This window comes from Neoarius graeffei, chromosome 1 (genome assembly GCF_027579695.1).
Source record: "Neoarius graeffei isolate fNeoGra1 chromosome 1, fNeoGra1.pri, whole genome shotgun sequence".
In the NCBI taxonomy this organism is placed as follows: Eukaryota; Metazoa; Chordata; class Actinopteri; order Siluriformes; family Ariidae; genus Neoarius; species Neoarius graeffei.
This window is the reverse complement of record NC_083569.1, coordinates 32,702,112-32,721,629: the sequence shown is the minus strand read 5'-3', so window position 1 is coordinate 32,721,629 and position 19,518 is coordinate 32,702,112. Positions and strand designations below refer to the sequence as shown.

Sequence of the window (19,518 nt, the reverse complement as noted above, 5' to 3'; positions counted from 1 at the left end):
TGAGATGAGATGAGATGAGAAAATGGCTGACTCTGCAATGCCTCGTTTCGCTATATTTGACGAAGAAATGATAAACCAGGGGCGGCACGGTGGTGTAGTGGTTAGCGCTGTCGCCTCACAGCAAGAAGGTCCGGGTTCGAGCCCCGTGGCCGGCGAGGGCCTTTCTGTGCGGAGTTTGCATGTTGTCCGCGTGGGTTTCCCCCACAGTCCAAAGACCTGCAGGTTAGGTTAACTGGTGACTGTAGGTATCTATGTCTGTTAGAGATAATGAGATGACTCGTTGGAAAACATTCGTTCGTTTGTCTTCAATACTGCGCTTTATCGACGCTCCCTAATGTTTCAGCCACACGGAAACAGAAACACAAGAGTTTATCCGAGGAAATTGTTCGACGAAACTCTTACTAAGTACTGGCCACGTGTTATGATCCTGTTTCCAAGAGCTTGTAGAATTAAACTGCGTTTTAATTAAGAAAGGATACCTTAACAAAACAACGATGCAGTGTGTAGGTTGCCAGATTGTACTTTTTCACCCATTTCCTGACAAACCCCGCCTCCTGCGTTAGGGTTGGAGTGTCCTGTCTCCTGCGGATTGGTTGCAGGTGTATTTTCACACACCATTGGACAAGACCGGGCGCAAAGGGCGAAAGGTATCGCAATACGGCTTGGGAAAAGGGAAATATATAAATAATAAAAACGGGGAAAGGTGCTGTACAGCTGAGTTGTACCCAAACACACACAGAGAGCCAGATGCAGGTGGTGCAGTGTGTGTGTGTCCAGTGTAACAGGGCTGTTTGAAGGAGCTTCCTCCTAATGACATTGTAAGGGGACAGTGCTGGATATAATCTCCGAGGTAAGATGATAACAGATGTTTCTGTGTCAGCCGTGAAGCAGCACTGAGTCTGACTTCTTTCGATTTGAATCACCATTATAGTGTTGTTATGAAAGCTTGCTTACATTCTCATATGTTTGGTGAAAAAGTAAGTAGAATAAACAAACACGCACACAGGGTTCTGCTAAACACAACAGTGTGGTAAATTAAGGTTATGTTGAAATACAGTATTGAAGAAATGAATGAAGAAAGCGCACAATATGGCTGGAAAAGGTGTACAATTATCCTCACCTGCGACACGGAAGTACCTCCAGCCTACTTCCCTTCCACAGCCCTGCCTACTGGAACTTTCCATCAGGGTTTATGGTAGTAAGACAGTGCAGGTGAAGAGGGCAATAAAACTAATAGATTTCACAGTTAATCTTTGACTAGTTTACTGCTGGTATTTATACAAATATTTAATACTGGAAGTTTTGTAAATATACTAGTGCATCTCAAAAAATTAGAATATTGTGAAAAAGTTCAATATTTTCCATCAGTTATTTAAGAAAGTGAAAGTTATATATTATAGACTCATTTAGGGTGACCATTTCCATAACAGGGGTGGCACGGTGGTGTAGTGGTTAGCGCTGTCGCCTCACAGCAAGAAGGTCCTGGGTTCGAGCCCCGGGGCCGGCGAGGGCCTTTCTGTGCGGAGTTTGCATGTTCTCCCCGTGTCCGCGTGGGTTTCCTCCGGGTGCTCCGGTTTCCCCCAAAGACATGCAGGTTAGGTTAACTGGTGACTCTAAATTGACCGTAGGTGTGAATGTGAGTGTGAATGGTTGTCTGTGTCTATGTGTCAGCCCTGTGATGACCTGGCGACTTGTCCAGGGTGTACCCCACCTTTTGCCCGTAGTCAGCTGGGATAGGCTCCAGCTTGCCTGCGACCCTGTAGAACAGGATAAAGCGGCTAGAGATAATGAGATGAGATTTCCATAACACCAAAAAGGAGGACATTATTTGGACGGGGGGCCCTCCCCCAGAAAATTTTGTATTTCTCAAGGCCAATTTATGCTGACAACCCAGTCCTCGCAGATAGCGTCGCAGACAGTGTCTGCGTAGCCCCCCCACCTTCGCAGACGCTCTGCGCGCACCTCCCAAAAATTGTGACCACCGCAGAAGCCTCGCAGACAGCGCCGCAGACAAGAGGGCTCTGATTGGTCCACTCTACATCCGCTGTACACGCACTTCCGCTTCCCGACTTTCCCGGTTTGGTTTGTTTTCACGACCGGCATTTTTAAAAACACGAGCGAAGGTGGAGCAGCACGAAGAGCGGTTGATTGAGGAAGTACGTACATCTATACGACTCCAGTTCTAGTCATTATAAAAAAAAAAAGTTCTAGTCATTATAAGTAACCGGAGGATAAACACTCCACTAACCACACCCACCAACTACTCCTAGCGACTTCGCGCCCCCTTGCGTTGTGCCGGTGAATAACATCGCGCACGCCTATTATCCCCGCTCAACAATAAATTACAACTGTCTGCGAAAAGCTATCTGCGAAAGCCTTGTCGCACGAGCATGCAGAGGCCTTTACACTACGTTCACACTGCAGGCTGAAGTGACTCAAATCCGATTTTTTCGCCCATATGTGACCTGTATCCGATCTTTTATTGACAATATGAACGACACATATCCGATTTTTTTCAAATCCGACCCAGGCCGTTTGGAAATGTGGTCCTAATTCCGATTCCTATCCGATCTTTTCATATGCGACTTCAGTCTGAACCGCCAGGTCGCATTCATCCGACTTGCACGTCATCAAGAAGCCACAAACGTCACTATTCTGCGCTGAAGTAGGCGGCGGGTCTCTCAAAAAAAGTTACAACAACATGGTGCATGACATCAATGCGACTCCGCACCCACACGTTCCTTTGAACGGAGGTTGCAGTCACTACCCCGCAGAACGCCTGAGCCAAAACTCTTGCCCTCTTCCTTCTCAACCTCCTCCTTAACATCAGGCTATTGTGCATGTTCTGGCTCCGTCGCAACAACAACTGCATCATCGCCAGGTACTCTATGCTGGCTACTGTCATACACAGGAAACTTTAGGTTACTTCCGTAAACACTGGCCATGCTCACTGCGTGTGACGTCGTCGTATCCTGCAATGCGCATGCGGAACACTTTTAGGTCGCTTTTCGTTCATACTGAGGATCACATACAAGTCGCATATATTTGTTAATGTGAACGACCTCACAAAAAAATCGGATTTCACAAAAAAATCGGAATTGAGCATTAAGCCTTGCAGTGTGAACGTAGTGTAAGATGCAATTTCCTGCATTCTAATCAATTTTAGGGTGAATAATGGCAAATCCCATCTGATTCATAGCCCTCAAATTTTTATGTAAACCACAGTGGCAAGATTGAGAATGGATTATTTTTATGCAAGTCACTCAAGTTTGGTGAAATCAACATCGCAATTTTGTAGGGTTAAAGATTATGATTGTGGGGAAAAAAAGAGTACGGTCAAAGCATTCATAGTATTTATTATAATTCATGTATTAGCTCTTAATTGGCTAGAACGCACAGTATTTATATTTATTAAAAACATTGTGGAGTTAAGAAACCACTGAAATTAAACTTAAGGTGCTGAGTACCAAAAAGCACAACATGTGTAGATTCTCAGAGAACAAATAGGCAACATAACCAGCAACATTATAAAACATTTTACAGCATTCATAGTATTTATTATAATTCATGTATTAGCTCTTAATTGGCTAGAACACCATATTTGTATTTATTAAAAACATTGTGGAGTAACAAACCACTGAAATTAAACTTAAGGTAGATATAGTAGATGTGCATTTGCACTGTCATCCATATCCTAACAAGTTAAGTTGTGAGCAGCTGGTCTACCGGACAGACTCGTGTTTCCAAGTCCCAGCCAGGGCCGGGGGGGGGCAGGGCACTAGGCACGCGCCAGGAAGATCATCAAAGGATAGAGCGCAACGCGTTCTAGAACGCAACGCCTCGCGGTGCGGAATTCGCATTGCATGCCAAAAAACATCGAGCCATAGACTCTTTATTGTAGATTACTAGTGTGCAGCACAGACCTGCAGTTTCCCTACAAAACGTTATTCTAAAACTCTGCTCTTCCAGTCTGGCAAGTCGATATTATATAATTCCGCTCATCGTCTCTAAAAGAAGGACAAATGTGCATCTGGTTTGATGCTGCGCCGGACGCCGGACAAGACATTGAAAAGACGGACGGTCTGGCCTAAAGCCGGACATCTGGCCACCCTAGACTCATTACACATAAACTAAAATGTTTCAAGCTAGGGCGTAATTTTGGGTAGGGACGCTAGGGACGTGTCCCTACCAATATTCAGCTGCTACTGTGTAATCACGATCAATAAAACCGATGTCCTAACCTGAGCAATGATTATATGGCACACAAAGGGTTAAATGTATGACACTGCTAATAATCCCCCCTCTAACGTAGATATCATTCTCTGATTAGCTACCTGTTTCTCGCTAACTTACATGGTTGGCTATCCCAGCTGTCACTCCATCTGCTGTAAAAGCAGCACACTTCCCACAGCAGCCATGACTACCCGCCCATCAACCCCCCGTATCTCACACGTATGCACCTGACCTACCCCACGCACCCCCCACTCTCCGTCAGCCTACAAATTGAGCTGGACTTCGATGTCCATGCATGCTTGCCCTACGACTCGCATGCTGATTTGAGTATCATGGATGAAGGCCCCCCCCTCCCAAGAAACGAGACATTCGTTTATTCTTCTTCAAAGTCAAGAATGTAAGTGCAGGGTTTCCGTCGAGCTTTAAAAACTCAACAAAATCCTTTTGATGTATGGAAACCCTTCATAAAAGTATTGCTGCGGCTCCTTAGGCAGGTTTAGCAACGTGACCGGACGCATCAGAGCTAGGCTATTGCATAGCTGCAGAGAAAAGGAATGCTGGAGTAATGTAACTTGGTGTTAGATAATATCCTCGATGAATGAATGTTAAATTTATAGACCTAATGGTTTTACAGAATGTAAGTAGTCAGATGTAGGCTACTGCATGGCCATGCAGATGTGCGACTTGCATTTCAGAATCAATAGCGTGACAGCTGCTGAGTCTGCTGCGTTCACCGTTTTACAGAGACCTCTTTCTACTACTGCTAGGCTAGATACAACAAATCCATGATCCTTTACTGCCACCTACAGACGAATATTGGTAACTGCCTTGGATCACTTTTATGTCCCCACCAATGTCAAAATCAAAGTTACTCCCTTGGTTTCAAGCATTTTTCTATTTTAATTTTAATCAGTATGGCATACAGTACAAAAACATAAAAAAACCCACCTCAAAATATTAGAATATTTCATTTCGAGTTTGAGTAAAACAGTATGAACACGGTGTATCTCTCGGTCTAGTTCAGTACACACAACCACAATCATGGGGAAGACTGCTGACTTGACTGTTGTCCAGAAGATGATCACTGATGCCCTCCACAAGGAGGGTAAGCCACAAAAGGTCATTGCTGAAAAGGGTGGCTGGAAAAGGTGCACAAGCAACAGGGATGGCCGCAGTCTTGAGAGGATTGTCAAGAAAAGTTGATTCAAGAATTTGGGAGAGCTTCACAAGGAGTGGACTGAGGCTGGTGTCAGTGTATCAAGACCCATCACGAACAGACATCTTCAAGAAAGGGGATACAACTTTCGCATTCCTAATATCAAGCTACTCCTGAGACAATGTCAGAAGTGTCTTATCTGGGCTAAGGAGAGAAAGAAATGGACTGTTGCTCAGTGGTCCAAAGTCCTCTTTTCAGATGAAAGCACATTTTGCATTTAATTTGGAAATCACGGTTCTAGAGTCTGGAGGAAGAGTGGAGAGGCACAGAATCCAAGGTGTTTGAAGCCCAGTGTGAAGTTTCCACAGTCTGTGATGATTTGGGGTGCCATGTCATCTGCTGGTGTTGGTCCACTGTATTTTATCAAGTCCAAAGACAACACAGCCATCTACCAGGAGATTTTAGAGCACTTCATGCTTCCATCTGCTGACGAGCTTTTTGGAGATGCTGATTTCCTTTTCCAGCAGGACTTAGCACCTGCCTGCAGTGCTAAAACTACTACCAAATGGTTTGCTGACCATGATATTACTGTGTTTGATTGGCCAGCCAACTTGCGTGACCTGAACCCCATAGATTCTCTATGGGGTATTGTCAAGAGGAAGATGAGAAACACCCGACCCAAAAATACAGATACGCTGAAGGCCACTATCAAAGCAACCTGGGCTTCAATAACACCCCAGCAGTGCCACAGACTGATCACCTCCATGCCACACCGCATTGATACAGTAATTCATGGTAAAGGAGCCCCAACCAAGTATTGAGTGTAGAAATGAATATACTTTTCAGAAGTTGGACATTTCTGTATTGTAAATCCTTTTTTTGATTGATCTTGGGGAATATTCTAATAATTTGAGATACTGGATTTCTGATTTTCATGAGGTATAAGCCATAATCATCAAAATTAAAACAAAAAAGGCTTTAAATATTTCACTTTACATGTAACGAATATAGAATATGTGAAAGTTTACCTTTTTGAATTAAATTATGAAAAAAAAAATTGAGATGCACTAGTTGACAGATGGATATCATCAATCAGCCATAACACTAAAACCACTGACAGGTGAAGTGATTATCTTGAACAGTCAGTTCTTGAACTTGATGTGCTCTGGTTTCCTCCACAGTCCAAAGACATGCAGTCAGGTTAACTGGATACTTTAAAGTGCATATTCTGGACCAATTTCATGGTTATTTTTTTAAAATATGAAAGTATGTCCTTTTACACACTCATCCAAAAGGGTAATTTTGCACAAGGCCATCTGTCTGCAGCAGAAAAAATAAAACGCGTCTGGAAAAATCTCAAAGGAGTCTGGAGCCAGAATCATGGCGTTATCTGCAGAAGTTAAGTGCACAGCCTGTGTAAACCAAGCGCTCCCATTTCTCTTTCGTCGTCTGGTCTTTTGGGAAACGATGAGTACTAATCCCATCAAGATTGGTGTTGCTACACCCTCCTACGATACATCTGTTAACCATTTTAATAATTACACGATAACGTTGAAGAAATTTGCAGAAAACCACCAGGTCGTTTTCTCATAAACAAACCAGCGCTGACGTAGGATTCAGAGGGAGGCGTCCCGCACGCGACGTCACCAAAATCAATGTTTGCCGGGAAATCCAAATGCCAAGTTTTTTCAGAGGCGGACCAATTCAACTCAAATGGCTTGATTTCAACTGAATTTTTCTGGTATTGCGCAAGGGGAAAAAAATTGCAGAGAATGCAGAATGTTACAGATATTTGACCAAAGTTTAATATAAAATAGGAGAATTACATTGGGGTGGCACGGTGGTGTAGTGGTTAGCGCTGTCGCCTCACAGCAAGAAGGTCCGGGTTCGAGCCCCGTGGCCGGCGAGGGCCTTTCTGTGCGGAGTTTGCATGTTCTCCCCGTGTCCGCGTGGGTTTCCTCTGGGTGCTCCGGTTTCCCCCACAGTCCAAAGACATGCAGGTTAGGTTAACTGGTGACTCTGAATTGACCGTAGGTGTGAATGTGAGTGTGAATGGTTGTCTGTGTCAGCCCTGTGATGACCTGGCGACTTGTCCAGGGTGTACCCCGCCTTTCGCCCGTAATCAGCTGGGATAGGCTCCAGCTTGCCTGCGACCCTGTAGAACAGGATAAAGCGGCTAGAGATAATGAATGAGAATTACATTGATCTTGCTCCTGAATTTATCCATGATATGCACTTTAAGTTCAAGTTCAAAGTGTTTGTCATATGCACAGTAAGGACATGTCCACTTGCACAATGAAATTCTTAATTTGCTGTCCACCATGAATGCCAATTACAAATAAAAAATAAATAGGCAGAAGAAGTAGTACAAAGTAAGGCAATATATAGTGCAAAAATAAAATCCATGGGTGTGAATGGTTGAGAAGAGAAAACCTCTAGAACCCCTTTGGACACAAGGAAAAATGCTATGGAACTTCATGTGTACAATTGTACGCGTTATGTCCGAAGAGGATAATAATCCAGTAGAAGGCAACAAGAAACCACTTCCCAATCCTTCCCTGGAAACCTTTGATGGCTGTCAGAGCAGAGTGAAGAACAATGATTATCTTGAACAGTCAGTTCTTGAATTTGATGTGCTCTGGTTTCCTCCACAGTCCAAAGACATGCAGTCCGGTTAAGTGGCTACTTTAAATTGCCCATGGGTGTGAATGGTTGAGAAGAGAGCCTCTAGAACCCCTTCGGACACAAGGAAAAATGCTATGGAACTTCATGTGTACAGTTGTACGCATTATGTCCGAAGGGGATAATAATCCAGGAGAAGGCACCACGAAACCACTTCTCAATCCTTCCCTTGAAACCTTTGATGGCTGTCAGAGTGGAGTGAAGAGCAATGATTATCTTGAACAGTCAGTTCTTGAATTTGATGTGTTGGAAGCAGGAAAAATGGGCAAGTGTGAGCAACTCTGATAAGAGCCAAATTGTGATGGCTAGATGACTGGTCTGAGTATCTCCAAAACGACAGGTCTTCTGAGGTGTTCCTGGTATGTAGTGGTTAGTACCTACCAAGAGTGGTCCAAGGAAGGACAACCGGTGAACCAGTGGCAAGGTCATGGTGCCCCAAGTTTTGTTGGTGTGTGTGGGGAGCAAACGCTAGCCTGTCTGGTCCGATTCCATAGAAGAGCTGTTGCAATTTGCTGAAAAGGTTAACGCTGGCTATGATAGAAAGGTGTCAAAAAACAGTGTATTGCAGCTTGCAGCCTATGGGGTTGTGTAGATGCAGACCGGTCAGAGTACCCATGCTGACCCCTGTCCACTGCTGAAAGTGTCTACAGTGGGCATGTGAGCATTAGAACTGGACCATGGTGCAATGGAAGAAGATGGCCTGGTCTGATGAATCATGTTTTCTTTTAGAGTGTGTGGACAGCCAGGTGCTTGTGCGTCGCTTACCTGGGGAAGAGGTGGCACGAGGACACACAATGAGAGGAAAGCAAGTTGGTAGAGGGAGTGTGATGCTCCCTCTTGTGCCACCAAAACAATTTTGACACATCAAGGCATGGACTCCACAAGACCTCTGAAGGTGTGCTGTGATATCTGGCACCAAGACGTTACCAGCAGATCCTTTAAGTCCTATAAGTTGTGAGGTGTGGTGTCCAGACTTGTTTATCCCACAGGTGCTCAATCAGATTGAGATCTGGGGAATTTGGAGGCCAAGTCAACACCTTGAACTCTTTTTTTTTTTTTTTTTTTTAATTGTGTTCCTCAAACCATTGCTTAACAATTTTTCCAGTGTAGCATGGTGCTGAAAGAGGCCATTGCCATGAGGGAATACTGTTGCCATGAAGGGGTGTTCTTGGTCTGCAACAATGTTTAGGTCGGTGGTTTGTGTCAAAGTAACATCCACATGAATGCCAGGACCCAAGGTTTCCCAGCAGAACATTGCCTAGTGCATCACACTGCCTCCACCAGCTTGCTTTCCTATCATGGTGCATCCTGGTGCCATCTCTTCCCCAAATAAGTGATGTACGCTCACTGGCCATGATTCATCAGACCAGGTCACTTTCTTCCATTGCTCCATGGTCTAGTTCTGATGCTCACATTCCTCTTGTAGGTGCTTTTAGCAGTGGACAGGGGTCAGCATGGGTACTCTGACTAGTCTGCTGCTGTGCAGCCCCATGTGCTGGAAGTTGCAATGCACTGTGTGTTCTGACACCTTTCTATCATAGACAGAATTAACTTTTTAGCAGTTTGTGCTACTGTAGGTAGCTTTTCTGTGGGATTGGACGAGACAGGCGTGCTTTGGCTCCTCACACATGAGTGAGCCTTGGGTGCCCATGACCCTGTTGCCAGTTTACTGGTTGTCCTTAATTGGACCACTTTTGTTAGGTACTGACCACTGCATACTGGAAACACCCCACAAGACCTGCCATTTTGGAGATACTCTGATCCAATCGTCTAGCCATCAACTGTAACGAGATAATTAAGGTTATTCACTTCACTCGTTAATGGTTTTAATGTTATGGCTGATTTGTGTATACAGTACCAGTCAAAAAATTTTGGCACACCTCTTAATTCAATGGTTTTCTTAAGATACTTCACTTACAAGTAATAATGGTCTGTTGTTTCTCTTTACTTAGTTGAGCAGTTCTTGACATGGGATAGATTACTACGGGTGCGAAATAGGACTATTTACTGTGTTTTTATTATTATTAACTACTGTTTGATCTCAAATGCACTAAAAACACAAATTGCATTAATTAACTTTTGACGAGGCACACCTGTTAATTGAAAAGCATTCCAGGTGACTTCCTCATGAAGCTGGTTAAGCCAATAATGTACAAAGCATCGTCAAGGTAAACATGGGCTACTTTGAAGAATATAAAATATCAAACTTTTTTTTTTTCATTTACCACATATATGGAGTTGTGTTCCATATGTTATTTCATAGTTTTGATGTGTTCAGTATTGTTCTGCAATGTAGAAAATAGGTTTTTCTGTATTTTGACTCTGAAAGAGTAGGTGTGTCCAAACTTAACTGGTACTGCACATCAGGAAACAAGCTTTTCAGTGGTATATGACCTGATGTAGGTGTATGGAGTCAGTGGAAATTAAAGCCTTCATCAGAGTTGCTAAGTTTAATATAGTACAGTTGTAGTTCATGGAGAAAAACTCTTCCTGTTGTGTTTTTTGATATTTTTATTACTTTAAGAGAAGACATGCTATAGATGCAGTTTATACAAAAATCTGGAACATAATTTACATGATCCACATTTTTGTTTTGACCTGTAGTGTCTTGGCTTGTGCTTATACTTCAGTATTGGTTTCATGTTGCATAAGTTAAAAAATTAACATCTGTGTGAAATCGTGTATAAATAGTACAGGGTATTTTAATTTACTGTTTGTTCTGTCTACGCATACTTATATACATGCATTATACACAAATGCAGACATGGCTCCATCAGTACGCTTGCATGAAATGATCCGAGCAATCCGAAGTGCCCGGACTCAGGCAGATGAGCGGGCGGTTATCCAGAGAGAGTGTGCTGCCATCCGAGCACAGTTTCGTCAAACTGACACTGAAGGCCGCTTTCACAATCTAGCCAAGCTGTTATATGTGCACATGCTGGGCTATCCGGCACATTTTGGGCAGGTAATGTACCATAGTCATGCGACCTCTGCATGGCCTCTTTTTCACGTATCTGTAGCTTCATGTATGCATGACTCTTAGAAATGACAAACAATACTACTGTTGTTTTTTTTTTTTTTTCCCAGATGGAGTGTGTACACATGATAGCCAGTTCTCGATACAGTGAGAAACGGATCGGTTACCTGGGTGCCATGATGCTCCTGGATGAGAACCAGGATGCCAGTCTGCTTATCACCAACTCCATCAAGAAGTAACTCCTCTTTATCTCTTCTCCTCTGACCAGTATACTAATGTAGGATGAACTCGGGTAATTTGGGGAGTGTGGTAAATTATTGCTTTATATTTTCTGTTAAGATTTCCAGATAACTTTTGTTTCATTAAGAATATCTAACCCCACTTACATATCAGAGTTCCAACAAATAATTTCAAGCAAAAATCACAGGAACGGAATCCGAGAAAGTGATTACGTTACTTGAACGTCGGGCTAGGCTACTCAAAGCAAAGCACACTGTTAGTGGTAAATACTCTGCTTTTAGATGTTTTTTGTATACAGTACTGTGCAAAAGTTTTAGGCACAGGTAAAGAAATGCTGTAGACCAGTGGTTCTCAAACTGGGGGGCGCGGACCATGGGCGATTGCTCTAAGACAATGAGGGAGGCTCAGCCTCCTCTAAAAATGACGAACACCGTGTAGGATGAATTGCGCTAGGCTTATGTTATAGCCGACCTTATAACATTGCTATTTCAGATCCAGAATCATAGAAATATATGTGCTCAACCCAACTACAGTGCGAAATCATTCCGTTATAACTTTCCCCAGTTCGCCTAATGTGTGCGTGAGTTTTTCCCCCTCGTGACAGCGCGATGCAGCCCAGCCTCAGTGGATTGGGAGCTCTGTGCTTGTCAGTCTCAAAATGCAAGACGATTATTGGACAAATACTGCGAAAATGCCCGCCCACGGAGTCTCACGGACTCCCAGCCTCAGTGGACTTCAACGGCATTTGGGAGCTATGCGCTTTTCAATCACAAAATGCAAGACGGTTATTGGACAAATACTGCGAAAATGCCCGCCCACGGACTCCGAGCCTCACATGGGAGGGACATGGCAGTTTCCGTGAGGAGACTGGTGATTGGTGAAAGCGGCCGGATATTTTCTTTGACAGCTCGTTTCAACTATAGACAGGCAGCAGTACAGTGTTGCCAGATTGGGCGGTTTTAAGTGCATTTTTGGCGGGTTTTGAACATATTTTGGGCTGGATAACGTCAGCAGTATCTGGCAACATCAGTTCAGTCCCATGCGGATTCGCAAGTGCTGTGGTGTATTGTAAGCCGATCTCTTACATTTCGATTTCATTCATTACATATGGTTTCTACCAGCTTTTTTAGTTTGTATATATTTTCATTGTAAATATAGTGTTGTCAAGTTTGCTATCTTAGTTCCAGAAATTTCGTTTATTTGATTGACTGAACTTGAACTTGAGGGGGCTAGTCAGCTAGCAAGAAAGCTGTGCACGGATGCCAAGCATTGCTGATTTAATTTTAGCGAAGCCATTTGCCAGTCTTCCTTTCGAGGAAAAAATTAAAATTAAAGAGCAGGGTAGACCAACGCCTCAAACTGACTTGGTGAAAAAGGTAGGGAATAATACTCGTTCCTTTCAGCTCTCCTGGTACGAGAAAGTGAATTGGCTAACAGCAAGTGACCCACATCAACAACAGTAAATAGGCTACTTTAGTAATATGTCATGGATGGACCAAAAATATAGAATCTATTTAAAATGTTTATGCTGAGTATATTATATTGGAATATATATATATTTCTGGATATGAATTAAACACAGCTACAATTTGGAAAACATTTTTAAACAAAAACACAGCCGAGGTCAATTTTTAAACAACATGCCACAATTTTAAAATATAAAATGTTAAAATATACCCCCCCCCAACACCACCATCATGTATATTGGACAGTAGGCTAATGGGCCAAAAGAACCTGTTATTTCACAGTTTGTGACGCTGCCAACAATCAGCCAGATCAGAGGCAAGCGTATGGGCAAAACTGATGAGTTTTTTACTTTTAAAATCTGGAAATATTGTAACCGACCAGCCTCCCCTGTTTGAAAGACTACCAGCCGCCACTGGCGCGGACACTCGGTGAGTGGGGCGTGTGGTCACAGACTGCTCAGTGGCAAATGCAAGGGGCTGGTTTACAGTTGCAGCAACAAATAACGAACGTCTTCATCTTCAGTCCAGCCAATGAAAATGGGGAGTTATTATTTGAAATCTCACCAAGGAACTTTTAAAGACGCATCTCAAGTACACAAGAGATCACAGACATCGGAAACATACCACTGTGCAATCGCGTCGAGCTCGTACCATTGCAGCTTTCGTATCCATCGCGAGGCACTTGCAGCTAAAAAAAAAAATGCCAACGCTTTTCCAGTCTGTGCTTCAACAGGCAGTTCAGATGATAAATTTCATTAAGTCACGTCCATTGAACTCACGGTTATTCGGGGTCCTCTGTCAGGAAATGGGTTCTGGGCATGAACAGCTGCTCTTGCACCCAGAGGTTTGCTGGCTTTCCAGAGGGAGTGTGTTACAGCGCTTGTATAAGCTGCGAGAAGAGGTGAAGTTGTTTTTGACCGAAAGCAATTCAGAACTGACCAAGCACCTCTACGATTCCCTGTGGCTAGCTTCCTTGTCGTATTTGGTCGACATATTTGACAGACTGAATAGTTTGAATCTGCCTTCGCAAGGCTGAGATTCCAATGTGTTGGTCCTTGCTGACAGAGTGGATGCTTTCATCCAAAAACTTGTCCTCTGGCACGACCGCATAATTGTCGGAAATTGTGACATGTTCCCCAGCCTCACATACTTCATCACTGAGGCACGTGGCAGTGATTTCGGCTCTATTTTTCAATCAGCTGTAGATCACCTGTCTGGGCTTCAGCAGCAGTTAGTTTCTTATTTCAAGGAGGACTACCGGTCATTTTCATGGGTTCGGGACCCATTTGTTTGCACCGCAAATGATTTGTCACTGCAAGTGCAAGAGCAGCTTATTGAGCTGAAGCGTGGCAGCAGGCTGAAGCACCTTTTTAGCACCTGTTCTCTTACATCCTTGTGGGTAACAGTGATGCAGGAGGACCCCCAGCTCTGTGACGTTGCCTTAAAAATTCTCTTACCTTTCGCGTCAACATACTTGCGTGAAGAAGGTTTTTCAAAACTGACTGCGCTCAAAACTAAGTACCGCAATCACGCACAGATTGAGGATGACCTGAGGCTGTGTTTAACTAAAATTGAGTCAAGAATTCGAGAACTCTGCCAAACAAAGCAGGCTCATGTATCACACTGAGACATTCATTAACACTACCTCCAGTACTCTGGTAGAGTTTGCTTGTTCGTTCATGTGTTTGTTTGTTAGCAACTTTGCAGAAAAAAATGTACAGACGGATTTTCATGAAAATTTTACCAGATACGTGTCTTGGCCCAGTGAAGAACTTAAATTTTGGAGGTGATCCGGAACCGCGTCTGGATCCAGACATTTTTAAAAGGATGTAGGGAAAAATTCAACATTTTCAGTCTTTGACTGTGTTGCCTAACATTGTAATAATACAATAATACACAACAATAAAAAAAGAGCCCAATAATAATAAGTAATAGCTTATCTATCTTTCTTTCGAGGGGGCTCAAAGTACATTTGCTACAGTCAGGGGGGGTCCAGATTGCAAATGTTTGAGAACCCCTGCTGTAGACCAAAATGGCTTAAAAATAATGAAATGAAATGTTTCAACATTAAAAAAAATACCGTGAACAGCAGAAAGTCATAAATGAAACAAATGCCGCTTTTCCACTACCAACGCGGCTGAGTCGGGCTGAGCCGTGCCGTGCTGAGTTGGGCTGAGTCGAGCTGAGTGGGGCTGTTGGAGTTGCATCTCGACTACAACCGTGCTGAACCGTGCTGGCTGGAAGTGGGTGGACACATTGGGTGGAGTTAGCGAAAGTGGGTGGACGTCACGTGATGTCATTAGGCGGCGCAAACAGTGACATCAGTGACCTTTTAAGCGGTAGTCTCACGACCTGGAGAGTAAACAATAAACATGGAGGACATGGAGTCGTTAGTGTTGCTGGTCTTGGTGCTGTGGCTTGTTGTCACAGACAACGCCAACAGATACTGGCAAGAGCGTATAGATGAGGCGAGGCGCATAAGGCTTCAGAAATTCTCGTAATTCGTAATTCTCCTTCTTCCGGGTTTACAGTGTTTACAGATCCCAGCGTGCTCGCGGGGCGTGTGTGGGCATGTGAGGACACTCCTCCTCACCAATCAGTGCACAGGGGAGTGTCTCCTCACGCCCCTAGCCCCACTCCAAAACCGTGCGAGTTTTGGGTGCTGAGCAGGGCTGAAGCGAGCTGAGTCGTGCTGCTCTGAGGTAGTCGAAACGCGAGCCGTGTCGGGCTGAAGTGAGCTGAAAAAGGGTAGTGGAAAAGGGCCATAAGTCAATATTTGGTGTGAGACAACCCTTCGTTTAAAAAAAATAATAATAATAAAAATGGTACTCTCGGGTACAATTGTAATTGTATGTAATCAATCAAATGATGCTTCTTTTAAATTTTTTTTAAAACAGTGGTTAATTAGTGGTCAAGGCTGTCAACATTAAATTTTAGTGCTTAATTTTTCTCCATGTTTGCTGCCCTGCCTGTCGATGTTTGTTTGTTTGTTTGTTTGTTTGTTTTTCTTTTTTTTTTTAAATATTTTTTGGGGGGCTTTTTTCACCTTTATTGGATAGGACAGTGTAGAGACAGGTAATGAGCAGGAGAGAGAGACGGGGAGGGATCAGGAAATGACCTCGGGTCGGAATCGAACCCAGGTCCCCGGATTTATGGTATGGCGCCTTGTCCACCTGAGCCACGACGCCCCCTTGTCGATGTTTTTCTGATGCCATCCGTCATGTCTTGTTAGTTTGTCTGGTATTACTGTGTTTTTGTGTATGGTTTTTTATTATGTGTTTGGTGTCTATGTCCTGCTTGTTTATGGCTTGTTAGTTTTTTGTGTTGTATTATAAATGTTGTTGATGTTTGTTGTTGTTGCTTGGTTTTGTTTGGTGTTGAGTTTGTTAGCTTGTGTGTGAATGTATTTTAGTTTAGTTTTTTACTTTTTAATTTTTATTCAGATTTATTTATTTTTTTTTATTTGGAAATGTTTTATTTGATTATGTTTTAATTTTTGTTCTTTTTAGGGTGACTATTTTAACATCAGTCCAGGGACAGCAGATGCAAAATAGCCTTCTGGCTAATTCTGGCATATTTTACATTTGTTTAAATGTTTTATTAATGTGCATTGTCCCTGATAACTAAACCTTTAAATAAATAAATGAGTGCAGTTTGATAAGGAAATGAGCTGTAGGTTTTACTGAGCATCTTGTAGAACCAGCTACAGTTCTTCTGGACACTTTGGCTGTCACACTCGCGTCTTAATTTTGCAGCAAAACCCAGCAGCCTTCATTATGTTTCCTTTTTTAATCCGAAAAGTGCTCTTTTATGGAATATGTTGCTCAGATACAAACTTCTTTTTTTTTTTTTCTTTTTCTTTTCTGTAACACAACCGTTTGGAACTCTAAAATGTTTTTGTCCTGACTCAATAATGTAGAATTCATAAAGTGGAAATCTATAACAAAAATATGAAAAAAAATAGGGTACCTAAGACTTGCACAGTGCTTCAGAAGGGTGTACAAGTGCTCTTTATGCATTTATATTCACACTCGTAAGCAATAGGCCACTATTTACTTTGTGTACATGTATGCAATACAGTTGTGATTTCAATGACTGTGGCAATGGGCAACCTTTTTTAAATTTAGATTTTCTCAATTGTAAATCAGATGAGAGGTTGTAAAGTGACAAATCCAAGCACATCATCTGGTCTTTCTTCAGTTTCCTAATTCCAACCTGCAATTAGTTCCCACATTGTGAGGATTTAATACTGTAATTGCACACATCAGTATTCAGATCTCAGACATAACTACAAACTATTCAGAAGTTACACAAGAGTAAGACCCATTGGGTAGTGTTTATGTAAAACAGAGGTGTGAAAATCACGTGTCATGGAGACGCCTTATTCTTAAGCCTGTTTTTCTTATGCAATATCAGTTTGAGTGAGGAGCAGTATTAAGTGCAGCACCACCACCTGACAGCTTGACGGAACCACAATATCGTGCTGAAGTTTATGTTGTGGACTGTAAATAATCACTGCTGATGACAGGATTTAATTAAAATGTTAATTAATGACCTTGTAAGTCATTTAATTGTGAAGTGGCACCACAATCATGAAAAGACTCTTCTATTATTCACTTTATTATCTAAATAAGTATATGCACTAATACGTGGGGGCAGCCATGGCCTGAAGTTTAGAGAAGCAGCCTTGGGCCCAAAGGGGTCGCCAGCTCGTTTCTTGGGACCGGCAGGAATAATGTGAGGGGAGTTGAGTGAATGAACAGCACTTTCCCCTCCTTCTGTATTGTGGCTGAAGTGCCCTCGAGCAAGGCACCTAACCCCCAACTGCTTCCCGGGTGCTATAGCATAGCTGCTCACTGCTCTGGGTATGTGTGTGTGCTCATTGCTCACGTGTGTATGCATGCATGTGTTCACTACTTCAGATGGGTTAAATGCAGAGGAGATTATTTCACTGTGCTTGAGTATACATGTGACAAAGGCTTCTTCTTATACTTTATGTATTGGATGTCTAGAAGAGCAGACTCTGAGCTATATAGTCTTAATTAAATTAAATAATCTTGATCAAATATGTAAATTGCTGTCAGGTGGTGGTGCTGCACTCAAGCCTCGGTCACAACCGGACGTACGATTTTTTGGCCGTGCGATTTTTGGCGTTTCCCAAATCGCTGCGGGTTTTTTTTTGTTGTTGTTCGTGGAGAACGTAGTTGTGGTGACCATGAAGGAGTAAGATCACCATGCACCCAACGTACAACCTGGAAGTCGAACGTGCGTACCACGCACAAAATCTGAGGCTGCTCAGACGTACGGCTGTCGCTTCATTCGTACAGCCAACGCACGTAGTTGTAAGATCAACGTCCTTCAAACGTGCACTAATCGTACTGACCGTGCGTTCCATGCAGGCTTCATATGAAGGTTGCAAGAACTGCGCACGATCTGTACGTTGTGCGTACCAACGACGTTGGATTTTTACTAAGAAAATGCCAAAACAGCACCATAATTAGTATTTAGCAGGTCAATACTCGCCAGTTGTGTGTAGTTCAGTAGCAATGCCCTGTGTCAATTTCCGTTTGTGGATGGCGTTGCTGTACAGGTCCAAAGTCTTGTTGTAGAAACAAGGGTTGGCACGGAAAAAATCTACCAACCTCTCCTCGTCTGCTACGCCGAAAGAGTACAACAAACTCCTGGCCTGCTGGCCACTGTTGTGGTCTTCATCCTCCTTGTCCTCTCTCTCTCCTCCCTTTCTGCCGCCGTCTCTCTCTCTCTCCTCCCTCTATGTCACCCCCTCTCTCTCCTCCGTCTCCGACACCTTTTCTGTCCTCCTCTTCCCTTTTGCCTTCGGCATATTGAAGCAATGAAATGAAATTGGATTTTCTCTCAATTAAAGCCTACGTGTACAAATGGCCGTAGGCACCCCTGCAGCTTTATATACCCGAGTTTTCGTGCGATTAACGCCCTCTCGCCGTACAGCCAATGCACGGCCGACTTACTCGACACGCATGGATGACATACGAAATATCTGAACGTGCGTTGGCCGCACTTATTACGTATGTGGGGCGCACGACACACATACGGAGTCCGCAAGTGCGACGTATGAAAAAAATTGACATTTTGCTGAAACCTGACACCAGCAAATCGTACGAAAGACGCACGTCGGCCGTACGGAAGACACACGAGGCCGTAAGTTTGTCTTGCAACCTGAAAAAACCGTAAGCGCCCGTAGAGTTTGTTTGACATGACAAAGAACCTCTGCGGCCAGTCTACGGCTCGAAAATCAGCACGTCACACGCGCCCTCCGTGCGTTTCTTGCGGTTTTTTTTGCATGTAGACCGGCCGTAGGGGCACGTACGGCCGGTTGTGACCGAGGCTTTAATACTGCTCCTCACTTAAACCTGATATTGATATTCAAGGCATTTTATATAATACGTACATTATGGTATTTACAGTAAGTTTTAGGAGGACAATCTAATGCACACTTTTTCGCGTAGAGATTCTCATTTACTGACCCATGTTATTAGATACAGACATGGTCATGTCCACATTGTCCCATATTACCAGAGTTCACCTACATTATAGAAGTCCTCGTAGGTTAATTGCTGTGTGTTCTTTCGCAGTGACCTTTCGCAGGGTACTCAGCATGTACAGTCTCTGGCCCTGTGCACTCTGGCCTGTATGGGTTCTGTGGAAATGTGTCGAGACTTGGCCCCTGAAATTGAGCGCCTCCTCAGGTCCTCCAGCTCCTACATCAGGAAGAAGGTATGGCCTGT

The 19,518-nt window shown here is 43.4% G+C and overlaps 1 protein-coding gene across 1 annotated transcript in view; it reads left to right on the top strand.

The window, feature by feature from the left end:
* The first annotated feature begins 581 nt into the window (after nucleotides 1-581).
* Nucleotides 582-19,518, top strand: part of ap1g2 (adaptor related protein complex 1 subunit gamma 2) — a 50,650-nt gene continuing 31,713 nt past the window's right edge. Inside the window, exons 1-4 of the mRNA XM_060931065.1 lie at nucleotides 582-850; nucleotides 10,834-11,036; nucleotides 11,159-11,283; nucleotides 19,366-19,507. Coding sequence (XP_060787048.1) covers nucleotides 10,836-11,036; nucleotides 11,159-11,283; nucleotides 19,366-19,507 — 468 coding nt within the window. The 5' untranslated portion in view covers nucleotides 582-850; nucleotides 10,834-10,835. The remainder of the gene's footprint in view (nucleotides 851-10,833; nucleotides 11,037-11,158; nucleotides 11,284-19,365; nucleotides 19,508-19,518) is intronic.